The sequence below is a fragment of the Physeter macrocephalus genome, chromosome 16 (genome assembly GCF_002837175.3).
Source record: "Physeter macrocephalus isolate SW-GA chromosome 16, ASM283717v5, whole genome shotgun sequence".
Taxonomy (NCBI): domain Eukaryota; kingdom Metazoa; phylum Chordata; class Mammalia; order Artiodactyla; family Physeteridae; genus Physeter; species Physeter macrocephalus.
In genome coordinates, this window is record NC_041229.1 from 101,588,885 (window position 1) to 101,605,912 (window position 17,028).

At 51.6% G+C, this 17,028-nt stretch overlaps 1 protein-coding gene across 3 annotated transcripts; it reads left to right on the plus strand.

Moving 5' to 3' along the window:
• The first annotated feature begins 9,090 nt into the window (after positions 1-9,090).
• Positions 9,091-16,930, plus strand: LGALS12 (galectin 12). Of its 3 annotated transcripts, XM_007118849.4 has the most exons (9): positions 9,091-9,188; positions 10,869-10,957; positions 11,052-11,265; positions 12,120-12,239; positions 12,804-12,842; positions 13,481-13,507; positions 14,127-14,215; positions 15,863-16,013; positions 16,474-16,930. In XM_007118849.4, the coding sequence occupies exons 1-9, from the start codon at positions 9,120-9,122 to the stop codon at positions 16,618-16,620; spliced, it is 945 nt and encodes a 314-aa protein (XP_007118911.2). In that variant the 5' UTR covers positions 9,091-9,119; the 3' UTR covers positions 16,621-16,930. The 3 variants fall into 3 exon arrangements, with proteins under 3 accessions (XP_007118911.2, XP_028357321.1, XP_028357320.1); XM_028501520.2 differs by lacking the exon at positions 13,481-13,507; XM_028501519.1 differs by lacking the exon at positions 16,474-16,930 and having other exon boundaries at positions 9,118-9,188; positions 15,863-16,336.
• Positions 16,931-17,028: the final 98 nt, after the last annotated feature.

The window sequence follows — 17,028 nt, forward strand, 5'->3', positions numbered from 1 at the left end:
GCAAGGATCTCATTCAGATTTGATGGAGAAATCAAAAGCTTTACAGACAAGCAAAAGCTAAGAGAATTCAGCACCACCAAACCAGCTCTACAACAAATGCTAAAGGAACTTCTCTAAGTGGGAAACACAAGAGAAGAAAAGGACCTACAAAAACAAACCAAACAAAGATTGGTTTTGACATGTATACAACTGATGTGTATAAAATGGATGACTAATAAGAAAATAAAGAAAGAAAGAAAAGAAGGTATAGGGAAGATAATCGTAAAAGATTTGGAAAAATTGTAAATACTTAAAAGATATCTGCACTCAGATTGCTTTACAAGCATCTTCAAGTTTATGTACCATCTAAAAGAAATGGAAAATGGAAATCATAGAAGATACTTTTTGTACTTAAGCAAGATTCATACTCAAAGAAAAAGTTTTACCCCAAGTCAACAGATTAGCATATATATACATATAAATGTTCATTTGTAGGGGTTTTGTATGTATGTATTTATTGAAATAAAATGTGCATATTTCTTTAAAAAAAAAAAAGAATGGTAGGCAGCTACAAAGTCATAGAAAGAAGACAGGGTTTGTTGTTAGGAGACCTGGTTCAAATCCCAACTCTGCCACTTACTAGGTGTTCGACACATTCTCAGTAGAACTTCCAAGAGAGCAAAGATGTTGGTCTTTACAAAAGAACATTTTACAAATGTCAAAAGATTATTGTATGCCCCAGTGGAGCGCCTCACTCCTAATTACTCTGTTATGAATCTGCCATGGTGAACTTTTTTCTAATCCCTTGCAGTGAATACAATGGTTTTATTCCCCCCAGAAATTCTCCCTTTATGTATTCAATCAACAAATATTTATCAAGCACCTACTAGTTTAAGCACTGGGAATACAGCAGTGAATAAGGCTGACAAAAGCTCTGCCCTCTTTTGGAAGAAGACAGACAGTCAATAAGCAAAATGACTATGTAATGTGATACATGCTATTAAGGCAATAAATGGGGTGATATGCTGGAAGGCTAAGACTACTTTAGTACCATATGTACTAAAGTGTAGCCATGGTAGATGGTTTGGATTCTTCTGATAGCAGCCCTCTCATTTCTCTTTGGGTAATTTCTCCCTTCCTCCCCATGCCTGTGATCCTAGTGGGGGTGCCAATCATTGCACCCTTTCAACTCAGGCCAGTCCGAGCCTTTCCCTTGGGATTTTTTTTTTTTAATTATTATTGAGGTATGACTGGCATGCAACATTATATCAGTTTCAGGTATCCAACATAATAATTTGATATTTGTATCTATTGCAAAATGGTCACCACCACAATAAGTCTAGTTAACACCCATCACCATACATAGTTATAGAAGTTGTTTTTCCTTGTGAAGAGAACTGTTAAGATTTAGTCTCTTAGCAAGTTTCAAATATACAATACAGCATTATTAATTACAGCCACCATGCTGTACATCACAGCCTGTTTGGTTTTATAACTGAACATTTGTACCATTTGACCCCCTTCACCCATTTTGCCCACCTCCCACTCCCTGACTCTGGCGACCACCAATCTGTTCTCTGTAGCTATGAGCTCCGGGGGTTTTTTGTTTGCTTGGTTGGTTGGTTGAGGTTTGTTTGTTTGTCTGTTTTCAGGATTTTTTGTGTTTAGGGACCCCATCATGGTGGAGGTGGAGGTCTTTCCGACACCAGTTATAGACAGGAGACCATGAGGGCAGACGACTCCTTCAGGATACTGGTTGTGAAAGGGAGGAGGGGCACCAGGTGGGAAATGGACAGAAACAGGGGTCCAGGGAGGGCATTTTCAAGACAGGAAAGACGACAGCACATGTGAGTGCTGGTAGCACGGCTCCGGCGGGAGGGAGATGTTGAAGGCGGCAGAGAGAGAAGATTAATCAGCAGCAAAGGGTCCTGATAAAGTGGTAGAGGCTGAGATCAAGAGCCCCCGAGGAGGAGCTGGCCTTCCCATAGAGAGGTCAGGGAGGGCCTTTCTGACCAGAAGACATGCACTGGTCTGCTTGGGCTGCCATAACAAAATACCACACACTGGGTGGCTTAAACAAGGGAAATTGATTTTCTCACAGTTCTGGAGGCTGGCAAGTCCAAAGACCAAGGTGCCAGCAAGGTAAGTTTCACTCTGAGGCCTCTTCTCTTGGCTTGTAGGCAGGTGCCACCTCACTGCAAGCTCACATGACAACACATGGGAGATCTCAGTTCCCCAACCAGGGACTGAACCCTGGCCACAACAATGAAAGCTCCTAATCCTAACCACTAGACCACCAGGGAACTCCCAGGTGACTACTTCTTTGTGTGTGGAGAGAGAGAGCTAGCTCTCTGGTGTCCCTTCTTATAAGGGCACTAATCCTATCATGTTAGGGCCCCACCCTTATGATCCCATTTAACCTTAATTACTTCTTACTCCAAATAGAGTCATGCTGAAGATTAGGACTCCAACATATGAATGTGGTGGGGGGAGGGAGGGAACCACATACACGGAGTCCATAACAACATATGTGAGCTGGATTTGCAAAACCAGGAAAGAGCAGTCTTGGCAACCCAGTGAGTGCAAAGGCTCTGAGAAAGGGAGGACTTGGGTTCATGAAATGTACAGAAAAGAGACGGGGATCGTTGGTACAGAGTGATCAGGGGAAGGAGAGAGATACAAGATGAATTTGGAGATGATCTACAGATCCGGACAATAGAAAACAAAAAGGAGAGAATGTGCGCAGGGTGGGGGTGGACGTGTGTCCATGGTGAGCAATCTCTGAGGCCTCATTTGAGTAAAAGAGCTGGCGCTCCTCATGTGCTAGGACCTCAAGATGCATTTATTTCATCTGTCCTATCTTGGCATTAATTCACCCCTGTTACACAAAGCAGTAAGTCGTTCCATGTATTTTAAAGGGTATGTACATGTCTTGATGAAATCAGCAGAAATAGGAGTCAAATGATAGAAGGGATGTATCCAGAGCCTCAAAATGGCATGAGGTTAGTGAAGGTGAAAAGTAAGCATGTCCGTCAAAGACCTACACGTAGACTTCAGTCAGGTTAAGATGAAAACAGAACAGCTTGAAGTGATACATCCCAGCAGGTTTTTGTCCTGACTCTGAAACAGGGGCAAGTGAATGAAACCGTGTATTAATGTTACATTAAGTTTCATATAGGGAGCTGGTAATGATGTTGCTTGTCATATTATAAGATAAATTCCTCTCTTCCTCCTATTATCCAAATAGTCCACGAGCACCTTGAGGCCAAGGACAAGACTATCCTCGCAGATCTCTGCTGAGTAAAAAACTGTAGAGAAGCAATGCTATACACTCCTTATTTCGCTATTATTAAGTAAAATCCTATTCATCTTGTATTACATTCTTGCCATTAACACTGAGCTCTACAGACCCGCTTTTGCTTATAACGTTATCAAAAGAAACTCCAGAGTGATCACTTGGGCAGCACATATACTAAAGAAACTCCAGAGCCTAACCTTAAAAAATGCAAGTCCTGGGCTTCCCTGGCGGCGCAGTGGTTGAGAGTCCGCCTGCCGATGCAGGGGACACGGGTTCGTGCCCCGGTCCGAGAAGATCCCACATGCCGCGGAGCGGCTGGGCCCGTGAGCCATGGCCGCTGAGCCTGCGCGTCCGGAGCCCGTGCTCCGCAACGGGAGAGGCCACAGCAGTGAGAGGCCCGCGTACCACAAAAAAAAAAAAAAAAAAAAAAAAAAAGCTGTGCACTGATTGAGCTGTGGTCTTGGATTTGGGGTTTTTCGTTTGATGTTGGTTTTGGTTTGGTTTGGGTTTTTTCACTTTTTATTATGAAAATGTTCACACACAAATAAAAGTAGAGGAAACAGAATAATGGGTCCCCATTTACCTTTCACCCAGCTTCTCCAGTCATCAGGACATGGCCAGTCTTGGTTCATCTATATCCCCCACCCACTTCCTCTATACCCAGATTATTTTGGAGCACGTGGCAGATGCCTTATTCTTCCATCTGTAAATATTTCACTACATATTTCCAAAGGATAAGAAATAAAGATGAACACAATATCATTAGCACATTTTAAAACATTTCAGCAGTTCCATGTCCTCAAATGGGCAATCAATGTTCACATCTCCCTGACTGTTGGTACGTTGTTTAACTCTTTTTTGTTTGAACCAAAATCCAGCTAAAACCATAAGTTAGAACTGGTTGATGTCCCTCATACTTACTTTTTTTTTTTTTTTTTTTTGTGGTATGCGGGCCTTCCTCTGTTGTGGCCTCTCCCGTTGCGGAGCACAGGCCCCGGACGCGCAGGCTCAGCGGCCATGGCTCACGGGCCCAGCCGCTCCGCGGCATGTGGGATCCTCCCAGACCGGGGCGCGAACCCGGTTCCCCTGCATCGGCAGGCGGACGCGCAACCACTGCGCCACCAGGGAGGCCCCCTCATACTTACTTTTAACTAAAGCAGGAGTCAGCAGGCTACCCACGAACTACCCCCCACTGCCCATTTTTGTGTGGCCTAAGTGCTAAGATTGGTTTTATACATTGTTAAAGGGTTTCGAAATTTGTGTCATGCGAAAATTATATGAAATTCAACTTTTGTGTCATGTGAAAATTATATGAAATTCAACTTTCAGCATCCATAAAGTTTTATTTGAACATAGGCACGCCCATCGTTTACATATTGTCTATGCAACTTTCCCACTACAAGGTCAGGGTCGCATAGGTGCTGTGGCATCTGAGACTTCATGGCCTTCAAAGCCTAAAATACTTACTCTCTGGCCCTTTGCAGAAAGAGTTTGCCAACCTGTGATCTTACGGGTTTCTCCTCCACCTTTTTTTTTCCCCCTTTAATTTTTTAATTGAAGAAACTGGGTCATGGGTCCTGTAAAGTCTCCCAGGGTGTGAATTTTTCTGCTATTGTTCAGGATGATCATTTGTGCCCTGTGTTCCTGTAAGCTGGTGGTTAAGTCTAGAGGCTCAATCAAATTTAGATCAGATGGCTTTTTCTTCAAGAGGATTTCATTAGTGACAATGTGTTCTACCATCAGGAAGTAAATGTGTCTGCTTCTCGTTCTTTACGTGATGTCAACAACCATTGATGATCAGTGCTAAACAGTGTTGAGTTTCAGTAACCAAAAGTGACTGGAAAGTGATGGGAACTGCCTGGGATATTATGGGGTCTTCAACCCACCAGGGAAGAGAGAGTCAACATATACGGGCAAAAGCAGTGGTTGGAAAAAAATCAAGCTACTTCAGGTTTTGAGTTGAGATTCTGTAATAAATGTATGATCTGCAGGGGAGGGAAGAAGTTCAGTAGGAGATACATCAAAGTAACAAGAAGCGTCGTGTTAGCTTACTGAGGTTATGGGTGATGCTTGTTCTTTGCCCGATTTTATATTTCTATCCAAATGGTTCTATCTCTTTGGGGGGAACAGATAAATAAAAAGAAGCTGGCTTTGTCCTATCGGTTCTCCCCTCCGAGTGTCTGTCTTCTCTCTCCGATTAGACTGGAAGCTCCCTGAGAGCAAGACTGATTGTTGGTCCCTTTAACGGCCACGGCACCCAGTTATGAAAAATTGTTGCAGCCACTAAAACTCACTTACAGGGCAGAATAGCACCAAAAGAAATTGAAACTGTTTTCTCAAGAGTATATGAACATGTTTTTACGCAATAGCGTCCATTCCTTCAAAAACACTGACTGGACATCCCTGGTGTCCGGGCTCCAACCAGACTGATTCCTGTACGCCCACCTCCTCCAAAATGGTCTTGGCTGAGATTAGCCAGCTTGCCAACCCCCCAGATTATACCTAGATCTTCCCTGTTTTTCCAGAATCTTCCCAATCATTTGATTCAGGATGTTGGAGTCACTTTTGGGGGCCCTTTCTCCTTGTCTCCCTTATCCAGGCAGCTGTCGGATTCTGTCAATTCTTCTAGCCTAGTATTTCTCCTAATTATCCTACCCTCTGTTCCAGGATGATGCAAAACTGGTCCTGAGAGAAAGAGGATCCATGAGAGTTTCCAGATAGAAGGAATTAGATAGAAGAAAGGGGTGGAGATGTAGACCAAAGTAGGTTAATCTATGCATTAGTCCCTCCCTAGGCCCAGAGAGTTATAGCCATTCAGGAGCAGGGATTGTGAAAGAGGCTGCTGGATCATAGAAAGGGGGAGAGTGGGGCACCTTGAGATCCCTGACCATGGATTATGTTTCCCAGGCTATTAACTGGTAATTGACAGATATCAATAAAATTGCCTCAATTACAATCTGTGGCCAGCTAGAAGAGTATATGGACAATTTTGTGTTTGGGCCACAATTCCACACCTGCTGGGGGAGAGACAGAGAAGGAGGCAGAGACGGGACAGGAGCCATAAACCATCACCTCTTACAGTCATTCAGTCTTTAAATAGATTTTGAGCACTTCCTCTGTGTCAGGCATTTGCTTGGTACTGAGAGTGTAAGAATAAATCTGCCCTCGTGGAACTTATAGGTGGGGAGTAGGGGAAATGGGAGACAAACATTAAACAATTCTTTTTTTTAATATTTATTTATTTATTTGGCTGTGCCAGGTCTACGTTGCAGCATGTGGGATTTTTTTTTTTTTTTTTTTTTTTTTTTGCGGTATGCGGGATCTAGTTCCCTGACCAGGGATCGAACCCGGGCCCCCTGCATTGGGAACACGGAGTCTTGACCACTGGACCACCAGGGAAGTTCCAAACAATTCTTCAGTATATAATGACAAGTTATGTTAAGTGCTCTGAGGAAAAAGCACAGGGTGGAGGGAACTGGGAGGATGGGGTGGGAGGGTGCCAGTCTGGGGCAGGGGAAATCCACCTGCCAGCGTCGGGGTCACCATCAGCCCTTTCCTGGAGCTCTCCCATAAGTCCCCCCGTCACTCTGGCTCAGGAAGAGGAATTTACCCCCCTGTGCCCACCCCAAGACAGAACAACAGACACTAAGACCCTCTCTTATTCTGGGGCCTCAGCTTCAACAAGTTCTGGACATGTGCTTTAAGCCAACCAGGTCCCTCCCAGCTGTCAAAAGCTGGGGTCACCTGAAAAGAGAAATGAAATGCACCATCCCCCTTCCTTCTGCTGCCTTCCCACTGCAGGCCCTCAGCACCCCCTCTCCTGACTGCTGCAATACCTTGGAGTTTCAGAAAGAGAACAGTTATAACTACTCTTCTGTTATGGGCTGAACTGTGTTCCCCACCCCAAGTCATACGTTGAGTCTTAACCCCCGGTACATAGGATGTGACTGTATTTGGAGATAAGGCCTTTAAAAAAATAATTAAGGTAAAATGAGGGCAAGTGGATGGACCCTAATCCAATATGACCAGTCTCCCTACAAGAAGAGATTAGGACAGAAAATCAGCAAGCCAAGGAGAGAGGCCCCAGAAAAAAAACAAGCCTGCTGACATCCTGATCTGGGCTTCTAGCCTCCAGAACTGAGAGAAAATCAACTCCTGTTGTTTCAGCCACCCAGTCCATGGTATTTCGTTATGGTGGCCCTGGCTCCTCAATTCACAGAAGAGGCACTGAGGCTGGGATGGGAGTGGCGGAGGGGCACCATTTGGGTGCTGCTGGGCTGGGCCCAGGACCCAGATCTGACTCCCAGTGGCCAGGCCAACCTTGTCCCTGCCCAGATGGCTTCTCCACCTTTCATTTCTCCTCCTTCCTCAATGCACCTCTGATCAAATTTCCCCCGCGAAACACCTTCAGCCACGCAGCTCCACCCACCCAGCAGGATCCGAACAAACACCTTGGCTCCGTATCCCAAGCCCTGCCGGTTAGGACCTAAGTCAGTGCTCCTCAAACATTAACATGCATCAGAATCACCAGGAGAGTACGTTAAAATGCTGATTCCTGGGCTCTGCCCCCCCCCAGTAGTTCCGGGGTGGGGCCCAAAAGTTTGCATCTCTAACAAGCTTCCAGGCAGCCCTTCAGCAGCACGGCTAACACACGTCTTTCCGCAGGACTGCCCGAGTACTCGCCCCACCATCAGAGCAGCTGCTTACTTTTCCCTCACCGCCCCCGTGCCCTTGAGCCTCTTTGCCCAGCCTGGTCCTGCCAGCAATTCCCTGCTGCCACGTCTGACGCTGTGGTCAGATCCTGGGGCCTCCCAACTCAGGATAAAGTTGAGAGGTTGTGCTGCTTTTTAAAGGGAAAGGCTTATTGGAATTTGAACCAGAACCAGAATGATTCCAGTCCAGAGGATCATAGGGGAGCTTGAAAAAAAAAAAAAAAAGACAGAAATCTAGACCCACCCCCAGATACAGCCCTCCCTTCGAGACAGGAGACACGCTACTGTGATCACCCTTTCTATATACAGATAATCAAAGGGAGCCCCAGAGAGGGTAAGTGACTTGCTCCAGGGCACACAGCACATTCGAGCAGAAGCTGAGCAAGTACCCAGGTGTCCTTCGCTGCGGCTGTGTGCTCCCCACTGCCCACCACTCCCTTTTCTGAGCCTAAGAGGGTCTTCTCTCTCCCTGCCTTTTCTCCCCTCTCCCCATCCCACTTTCTTGTGACCCCAGCCGGGCCCTGGCATTTCCACCCAGTGCTGAAATGGAGCCCCAAAGGACTGTAAAATTTGCCAAAGGGAGAAGAGTGGAGAAAGGGGTGAGGAAATGAGGGAGAGAGATGGAAACCTTTGTGGGGAGGGGAGGGGAAGCCACTCATTTGGTGTCCAGGAAGCTGGGGGCGGGGCTTCTCCTGGGACCTGCCCCCGTGTACCGTCACCCCTGCCTCTGACCCCTGGAGGGCTCAGGCTGCAGCTCCGGAAATCACAAACCCCGCTGGCCCCAAAGGAGCCAGCCTCTGGCTTCCCTCTGCAACGGGCTCTGTGCTTCAGACCCCGAGGGTTAGTTAGTACGAGCTTCGCGCCCTCCAACACGGATTTCTTCGGACACCCAGTCCAGCCGGTGGGGCTGGGGCTGGGGCTGGAGCTGGGGTGGGGGCGCTGGACAGCTGCCCTCCCAGACCTGCTCCAAGCACCATTAGGAAGGACCCTGCCAGGTGCAGGTGAGACTGACAGCTGGGAGAGCTGCCCCAGGCATTTAGGATCTGGCCGGGAAAGGTGAGTCAGTCCAGTGGCGGCAGGCCTCCTGGAATCAGGATCTGCAGCCCAAGTTGGAGCCCCCCCCCTCCACCATGTCACCTGGAGAAAAACTGGACCCGCTTCCTGACACGTTCATCCTGCAGCCGCCAGTCTTCCACCCGGTGAGCAGCCGCTCGGGTCTGGAACCTCCTGGGTCTCAGGGCCCCCCTTCCAGCTGGGCCCAGTCTCCCAGGTTGGGGGCTGGAGAGGCCCTCAGTCACAGGTCCTGTTTCCCTGGCCCCTGCCCATGGCCTCTGGAAGGCCATCCTGAGCTCAGCAAAGCGGCTGACAGCTCATTCCCACTCGCGTGTCAATGACTGTTGGGTTCACAGGGTCCTTGCGTTTCAAAAGTAGTAGGGCCTGGAGACAGAGTGGTGTCCCCTGCTGTACGATGGGTGGCTAGGAGGGTCTGGGGGAGTGCGTAGTATCACTGGGGGGACATTGATTACTAGGAAGGGCAGGCTCATCTCCAGCCTGGGAGTCAGGTCGGAACCTCCAAGTGAGAGAGGGTGTTGGGGTTTCCTCCATTCCTCCTTCAGCTCAGTAGGCTGACAGTGCTTTACAGAAGGCTGAACTCCCAGCAGACTCCACCCTCCCACTGATGAGCACTAATTATCACGTTCTCTTTACTTGGTCCTCACCTCCCAGGAGAACTGCTTTGGCTCAGTTAATTACAGGCCAGGCCCAGAGCCTGGGAAGCAGGAGGGACTGACATGCCGAGCCTGGCTAAGATGTTGGTGCTCTGACAGCCCCGGGGTCTCCCACACCTCCCCAGGTGCCTGAGTGATGGGGTGAAGCAGCCGCCCGGGTTGCAGTGGCCCCTTGCTTTGCAAGCTGCGAAATCCCACCTGGAGGGCAACACTGTTGGATCTCAGCTCTTTCTGGGCAGTTCAGGCTTCTGAAGGCTGCTAGGAGTTGGAGAACACCGCATGAGGCCCAGTCCTGAGATACTTCTCAGTGTGTACCTGCTGCATGTTCACATTTATTCTGCACATACCTCCTCAGAGCCCACTCTGTGCCAGGCCAGGCGCTGAGCCTGTAGAAGCGGAAGACAGGGCTTCGGCTTTGAAGGGCTTGTGCCTTCCAGCAGGAACAGCCAGCCACACGGCTCCCTCTAAGCCAGACGGCCAAGGGCCGAGCTAGCCATGCCAGTGGAGAGCACGGTGAGGGAAGGAGTGACTCAGGCACCAACACGGATGATGCTTGGAGAAGGTGTCAGAGCCTGCAAAGTCAAGTCAGATTTCACAGGGTAGAAAGGGTCAGGAGTGGTAAAAGTGTACGCCGTATTTTAGGAATGCCAGGGGAAAGGTGAGCTGGGAAGGTAGGCTGGGTCATTATCAGGTATCTCTCCAGGCCCCCATATCAGGGTCTGCGCTCAGATCCCAATTTGTCCACCCTCTGCCTCCCACTTCCCAGGCTCTGGCCAATAAACAGTCCCTGGGAAGCCTCGACAGCAGGCTTCTAGAGGCCAGGGTGGCAGCCAGGGAACAGTAAGCCTCACTGGGGACACTGCTGTGCCCTAGGAGCTGGGGGAAGGGGCTGGGCTGGTGCTCCAAGGGGGCAGTGGGGCTGAATCTGGTTTGCCCGTGCAGTGTGGCTTTGATGTGTGATGGTCCACGAAAGGGGAGTAGATGGAAGAGAACACTTCAGAGAAAACTAATTTTTCCCCATTAGGACATTTTCCGTTTGGGGCGGGAGAGCTGAGACTTCTTGTTCCTCTTCCCTCCCCACCCCACCCCCGACCCAGGGGTCCCTAGGCCCTTTCTTCAACCCTGTATGGATGGGTTTCTCCCCTTGTTCAGGTGGTTCCTTATGTCACGACAATTTGGGGCGGCCTGCGAGCGGGCAAGATGGTCGTGCTCCAGGGAGCGGTCCCTCTAAACGCACGCAGGTAAGGGGAGCGCTCCACAGGGCTTCCTCTCTACCTTCAGGGTCTCCGGGAGTCTCTGACAGGAGGTGCCCTTTGGGGGCCTCATCTCCCCTAGGTTCCAGGTGGACTTCCAGTGCGGCTGCAGCCTGCACCCCCGGCCAGATATCGCCATCCACTTCAACCCTCGCTTCCACACCACCAAGCCGCACGTCATCTGCAACACCCTGCGCGGCGGGCGCTGGCAAGCCGAGGCCCGGTGGCCCCATCTGGCCCTGCCGAGAGGAGCGAGCTTCCTCATCCTCTTCCTCTTTGGAAATGAAGAGATGAGGGTGAATGGAAGGGGACATCAGGGGGTCTAGAACTTGTGTCCTCTGCTTCTCTTTCCTTCAGTCGAGTTCCCCATGTCACTGTGTTAAGGGGTATTTGGGGGGATGGGGCACAGAGTCCAGTACCCAGAGGACCAAGGAGCCGCCAAGCCCGGTTCCAAGCTGCCCTGGGCCCACTTGGCCCGATACCCGTGGCAGCATTCAGCAGGCCCTATGGTGCCAGCCCTGCGGAGGGTGCCACCGCCACCACCGCAGGGAGCGTCTAGAGAGTGCCTGCCGTTTGCCGGGCGCTGTTCTAATCCCTTAAATGTCGGCTCACTGCAACCTCACAACAGTGCATGGGGAGGGCGCTTTCATTCTCCCCATCCCACGGAAGAGGGGGAAGGGACAGGGAGAGTGAAGCCTCAAGGCTTTCGCCGCTGATGTGAACTCTGGCCAGGAAGATCTTCAGACTTCTCCAGGGGAGGGGGAGCTGGTGGGAGCCGGCCGTGGAGGGAGGGACCTGTGGGACAGGGGTCACACAGCCTCCTGCGGCTCCTCACCTGTGGATGGTGGGGAGGGCTCGGGGGGCTACCGTGCCAGCTGCCGGTGGGTCAGCTGAGAGGCGAAAGGGGGCCAGCATGGGGTGTCAGGGGCCAGGAGGGGCATTGAGGTTGCCAGCTCCCCAACCCTGGGGAGGCTACTTAAGCTCCCCAAGCCTCGGGCACCTGGTCTGTAAAAACATGCCTGCCTCGTAGAGTTGGTGTGAAGTTAAATGAGGAAAATTCCAGAAGGGATGTTCAGGATGCCTGGCACGTTAGTATGAACTCAGAAACCTCAGCTGCTGCTGAGCCAGCCTAGTCTGTCTGTCTCTCTAGGTGAGTGTGAATGGAAAGCACTTTCTCCATTACCGCTACCAACTCCCGCTGTCTCGTGTGGACACCTTGGGCATATATGGAGATATCTTGGTGACGGCCGTTGGATTTCTGAACATCCACGTAAGCTCCCTTGGGGCCAAGTCCTGGGTGGCAGCAGCCTCTGACTTCCCCTGATGCCTGGACAGGCCCAGGACCCCCTCCCGCCCCAGACAAGCCCTGTCACACCAATTATAGCCAAGGTGGAGGGCATCCATCCAGGTGTTGGACATGAGGAGGGGTGAGGTGACCACAGAAGGTGGGTCCGAGAGCCTCGGGCAGAATCCTCTCCTGGGCATGGGGTCTAGTCAATGAGGAGTAGTGGCCAGAAGGCAAATGACTTGGAGTCTTGGACCCGTGGGGTATCATTCCCAGCTGAGGAGCTGATTAAAAACGCAGATTTCTGAGACCCGCCATCAGAGATTCTGATTCAGTAAGTCAGAGGTGGGGCCCAGGAATCAGCATGTTCAAAATGCCGGGTTTGAGAAGCCCTGACAAGGCCTCGGGGGGGAGAGGAGGAGCTATCAAGGCCAAAGCCGGCCTCTGCCCCCTCCCGGGCACAGGAGGGCAGGTGGGAGCCAAATCAATCAAGCTCTGGGGCTTGAGCGGTCCCGAATCTGGCCTGTTGCTTTTTCTCTCTCCTAACAGCCATTTGTGGAGGGCGGTAGCGAGTATCCGGTTGGACACGTGAGTCTCCTGGGAGCAGGGGCTGGCCCTCGCGGTCCCAGCCACGCCAGCTGAGCCACTGGCTCTCCCTCCTCCCCCAGCGGGACCTGCCCCTCGCTGGGCGGCTGCTCATTTTGCGCAAGGCCCAGCTGCCCCCCTCCCTCACTGTGCGGTTGCCGTGGAGACGGCTGGCCCCACCTCAGTCCCTGGGAGCCTGGATTTGCCTCTCCCAGCGCCAGGGCCAGCTCGGGAGGATGGCTGGGGTAGGCTGGCTTCCCGGAACGGGCAGGGCCCCATCTTCCTATCAGAAGATCCGTCTCAATTGGAGCTTTCCGTTCTTAGCATCCCTGTGAGGTAGCGGGTTGGCCTGCAGGGCAGAAGGGGAGATGAGGCCCAGGGACTTGCTCAGAGCCACAAAGTGAGTGAATGACAGGACCACCACCCCCCCTCACCCCCCATCCAGTTCTTCTGCATTATTCCAGAGCTGGTGTCCACCTGAATTCAAGAGGGCCCCACTGGGGTTCCAGTCATTTTCCCGTATTTTCTCTGAGAGGGGCAAACCCCAAATATCCCCATTTTTTAAGAATAATATCAAGAGGTTCCCTTTCAATGAGCAAACACCATGTGGCCTCCATGTCCCCTCTTTCTTTCCTTGACAGCCTTTCCTGCTGAAGAGCCCCAGCCTGGTGAGTGACCTCCTCCTCGGCCTGGCAGAGGGACAGTCCCTCTCCTGCTCCATCAGGAGTGGGAGGGCACCCCCTCTCACTCATATCCCATATGCTGGTGGCATATGGCCTCAGCATCAGGGTCTCCCCTTCTTTACAGGAAACTGCAGGCTATGGGTGGGCCAGTCGACTTCAGGCTGAAGCTCCAGCTTCATTTTACCTTTTCTCCATTTATTCTGCACACAGTTATCTGATACTCTCCTGTGCTAGGCCCAGAGCCAGGCTCTAGGATGGAGGGACGAATCAGTCCCAGCCCCCCAGCTGCCCGCAGGCTGGTAGGGGGGCAGACCAATGAATGAGTCATTACAGTTTGGAGCACAGCATCAGGGGCTCCCAGCACGGGGGCTGGGCCGGTGCGGGGGAGGCCAGAGAGAGCCGAGTACTGGAGACAGGCCTGCAGTAGGTGTTTAATAACTGAGCAGAGCTGTCTCCTCCTGGCTTCAGGCCTAGAGGCAGAGATTAACCAGCCCCGGGGCTCCCTGGCCCCTGAGGGCAGCCCATGAAGCAGCTCCTAGGGGCAGTATCCCTCCCCGAGCCCCTCTGTGAGTGCCCCTCTCAGACATCTCCCGTGTTCCTTCAGGAGGTGCCCTGCTCGCGTGCCCTTCCCCAGGGTCTCTGGCCCGGACAGGTCATCATAGTGAGGGGGCTGGTCTTGCCAGAGCCAAAAGAGTAAGTATGCAGAAGGAGGGGGAAAGGAGGAGCATCTCTGTGCTAGGCACAAGCTTGATAAACATCACCGCTTTAACCTCCAGCACCACTACTTAATCCCCATCTTCCAGATCAGGAAACAGAGGAGCAGAGAGCAGAAGTAAGTCGCCCAAGGTCGCAGAGCTTGTGAAAGTCTGATCTGGGATTGGGTCCAGGGCTCTGGTGCCTTCGTGGCACCAGCAACTCCCACTCTGGGAGTATCTTCCCTGCCTGTGCATGTGGTCAGGCCAACCAGCCTCTCACCGCAGGTCCCAGATGGAGCCTCAGGAAAGGCCCTTTAAAGGCACAGGCTGAAACCCAGAGAGAGGATGTGACCTCCCACAGTGCCCTGGTTTAGGAAACACAGCCAGGCGACCCCAGAGAAGAGGCCCAGTGCTGGGAGGTGGGGACTTGGAGGGACTCAGTAACCAAGTGGACGCTTCCTGACTTCTCCCATAGCGGGTGCTCCTGCTTCATTTCCCAAACCTGCGGATTCCAAGCCGGTTAGACACGTGTCTTTCTCGTTCCCTTTCTTTGTTTCTTTCCTTTTCCTTCTTTCCTTTCCTTCTTCCCCTCCATCCTTCCTTCCCTCCTCCCTTCCTTCCTTCTGGAATTGCATTGGATTTCATGACTTTTCTGGGCCAGATTTCCTGGGTTTGACTTCTGCTGAGGACACTTAAAACCTGTGCAACTTCACAGCAGTTACTTTTCCCTTCTGTGCCTTAGTTTCCCTGTCTGTAAAAAGGGATAAAAATAGTGCCAGCTTCAGGAATGGTGTAAATACGGAGAACTGTGACAGGCACATAGCAAGTGGTCCACAAATGTGGTGATATCAGAATTCTTTTGGCGGAGGGCCAGGGAAGTAAGGCTAGTGCCCTATGTTCTCCCTGCCCTACGCCCTTCTGTTTTGGTTTTGTTTTTGAAGTCACTGACCTCACTAATCCTTGCCCTGCATGCTCTTGATCAGGCCTGTGAATTATGGGCAGGCATGCAGCACAGCCCTGGATAGCATAAGCCTCCAAAGCTGGGCATGACTGGATTGGATTCCTGGTTTTTCCTCTTAAAAACTGTGGTCTTGGGCAAGTCACTACACCTCTCTTAGCCTGGAGTGCTGAGTTTCCCCATCAGAAAAAAAGGAGAAAGATAATCCCACTCTACAGGGAAAATGAAAAAGTTCCCAGTGAAGGAAAGAACCCCCACTCCTCCCCAAGCTTGGAGACAGGAGACCAGGTGCTTATCTTAGCTCAGTTCACATGGCTATTATTAGTGACACAGCTAATGAATTTACTGCTCTCTCTCAAGGGCCATGAATTCACGTGTCCTCAGAGGCCAGGCAGGTCACATAAATAGTGAGGCAGCAGGTTGGGAATGTGGTGAAGTGGAAAGAATATTTCCATAGATCTTCTGATGCCAGATCTTCTAATTATTTTAAAAGAGAAGCTGAAAGCTATCTTTTATATAAACTTTCTCAATTTTTGAAAATGGTATTACTTTAAAGTTGAAGAATACCGTGGACCAGCCAGAACATTTCTACAGGTTAAGTCAGCCCTGGGCCCCCAACATCAAGGCTTAGCACCGCACCTGGCACTTAGCAAGCCTTCAAGCCCGTTCTCCCACCCCTTTCCACAGTTTCACGCTCAGTCTGCTGGACGAGGCCGCCCACGTTCCTGTGACGCTCCGGGCTTCCTTCGCCGACAGAACTCTGGCCTGGGTCTCCCGCTGGGGCCGGAAGAAACTGATCTTGGCCCCCTTCCTCTTCTACCCACAGCGATTCTTCGAGGTGGGTCGGAGCCAAGATGCCTGGTCCCTCTGGGGTGGAGTGCAGAGCTGCATTCCCGTCCGGGAGACTGGGGGTGCATCGGGGCGGCAGGGAAGCCAATGCCCGCTGGGGGAGAGGAGATCTGGGCTGGGGATCCCATGCCCAGAAACCCCTCTTTCATTAATCAGGGGGGGCCCTGGCCTCAGCATCATCAAAAAGCACCCCTAATGACTCCAGTGTGCCGCTGAGGTTGAGACCACTCGTCCAGGGAGAGCAATGACCCCTTTTACAGATGGTGAAACTGAGGCCAAGGCCTGGGCAGATCCTTGTGGAAGGGCTGATGATGAGCTGGGCCACTAGTCCTGGTTTTTCCACCACTGGGTGCCCCATGAGTCCAGTCTTTGTGTCCTTGCCAGGTGGGGCATCAGGCAGGCAAGGGAGGGTCTGGAAGCCTGCAGAGCCCCATGCCCTGCTTTCCCAGGTTCTGCTCCTATGCCAAGAGGGAGAGCTGAAGCTGGCGCTCAGTGGGCAGGGCGTGGGGGCCACCAGCCTGGGCCAGCAGGCCCTGGAGCGGCTGCGGGAACTGCGAATCAGTGGCAGCGTCCAGCTCTACTGCGTCCACTACTGAGGAGGGATCCAGAGGCCAAGCCAGAGAAGAAGAGGGCCAGCCTATAGCCGGGGCCCCACCAGATGGCCCCACTCTCCTACCCTCATTAAAATCTCCACCTGTCAACATGGTGTCAGGCCTGGCTCACTTCTGAAACCAGGAGCCTGAGTCTGCAGGTGCTTTGGACCCCACAGCAGAAAGGGGGCACAAGAGTGTGAAGGCTCCAGAAACTCTGCAGTTCCCTCCACCAGGAGCCTGGGATTTGGCCCTGCCTTCCTTCAGGGCCTAGACAAGGAGGTGGGCTTTGTAGCCTAATGAAGATACTCCAAAATACAGCGGCTTTAAAAATTTAGATGTGGGCTTCCCCGGTGGCACAGCGGTTGAGAGTCCGCCTGCCGATGCAGGGGACACGGGTTCGTGCCCCGGTCC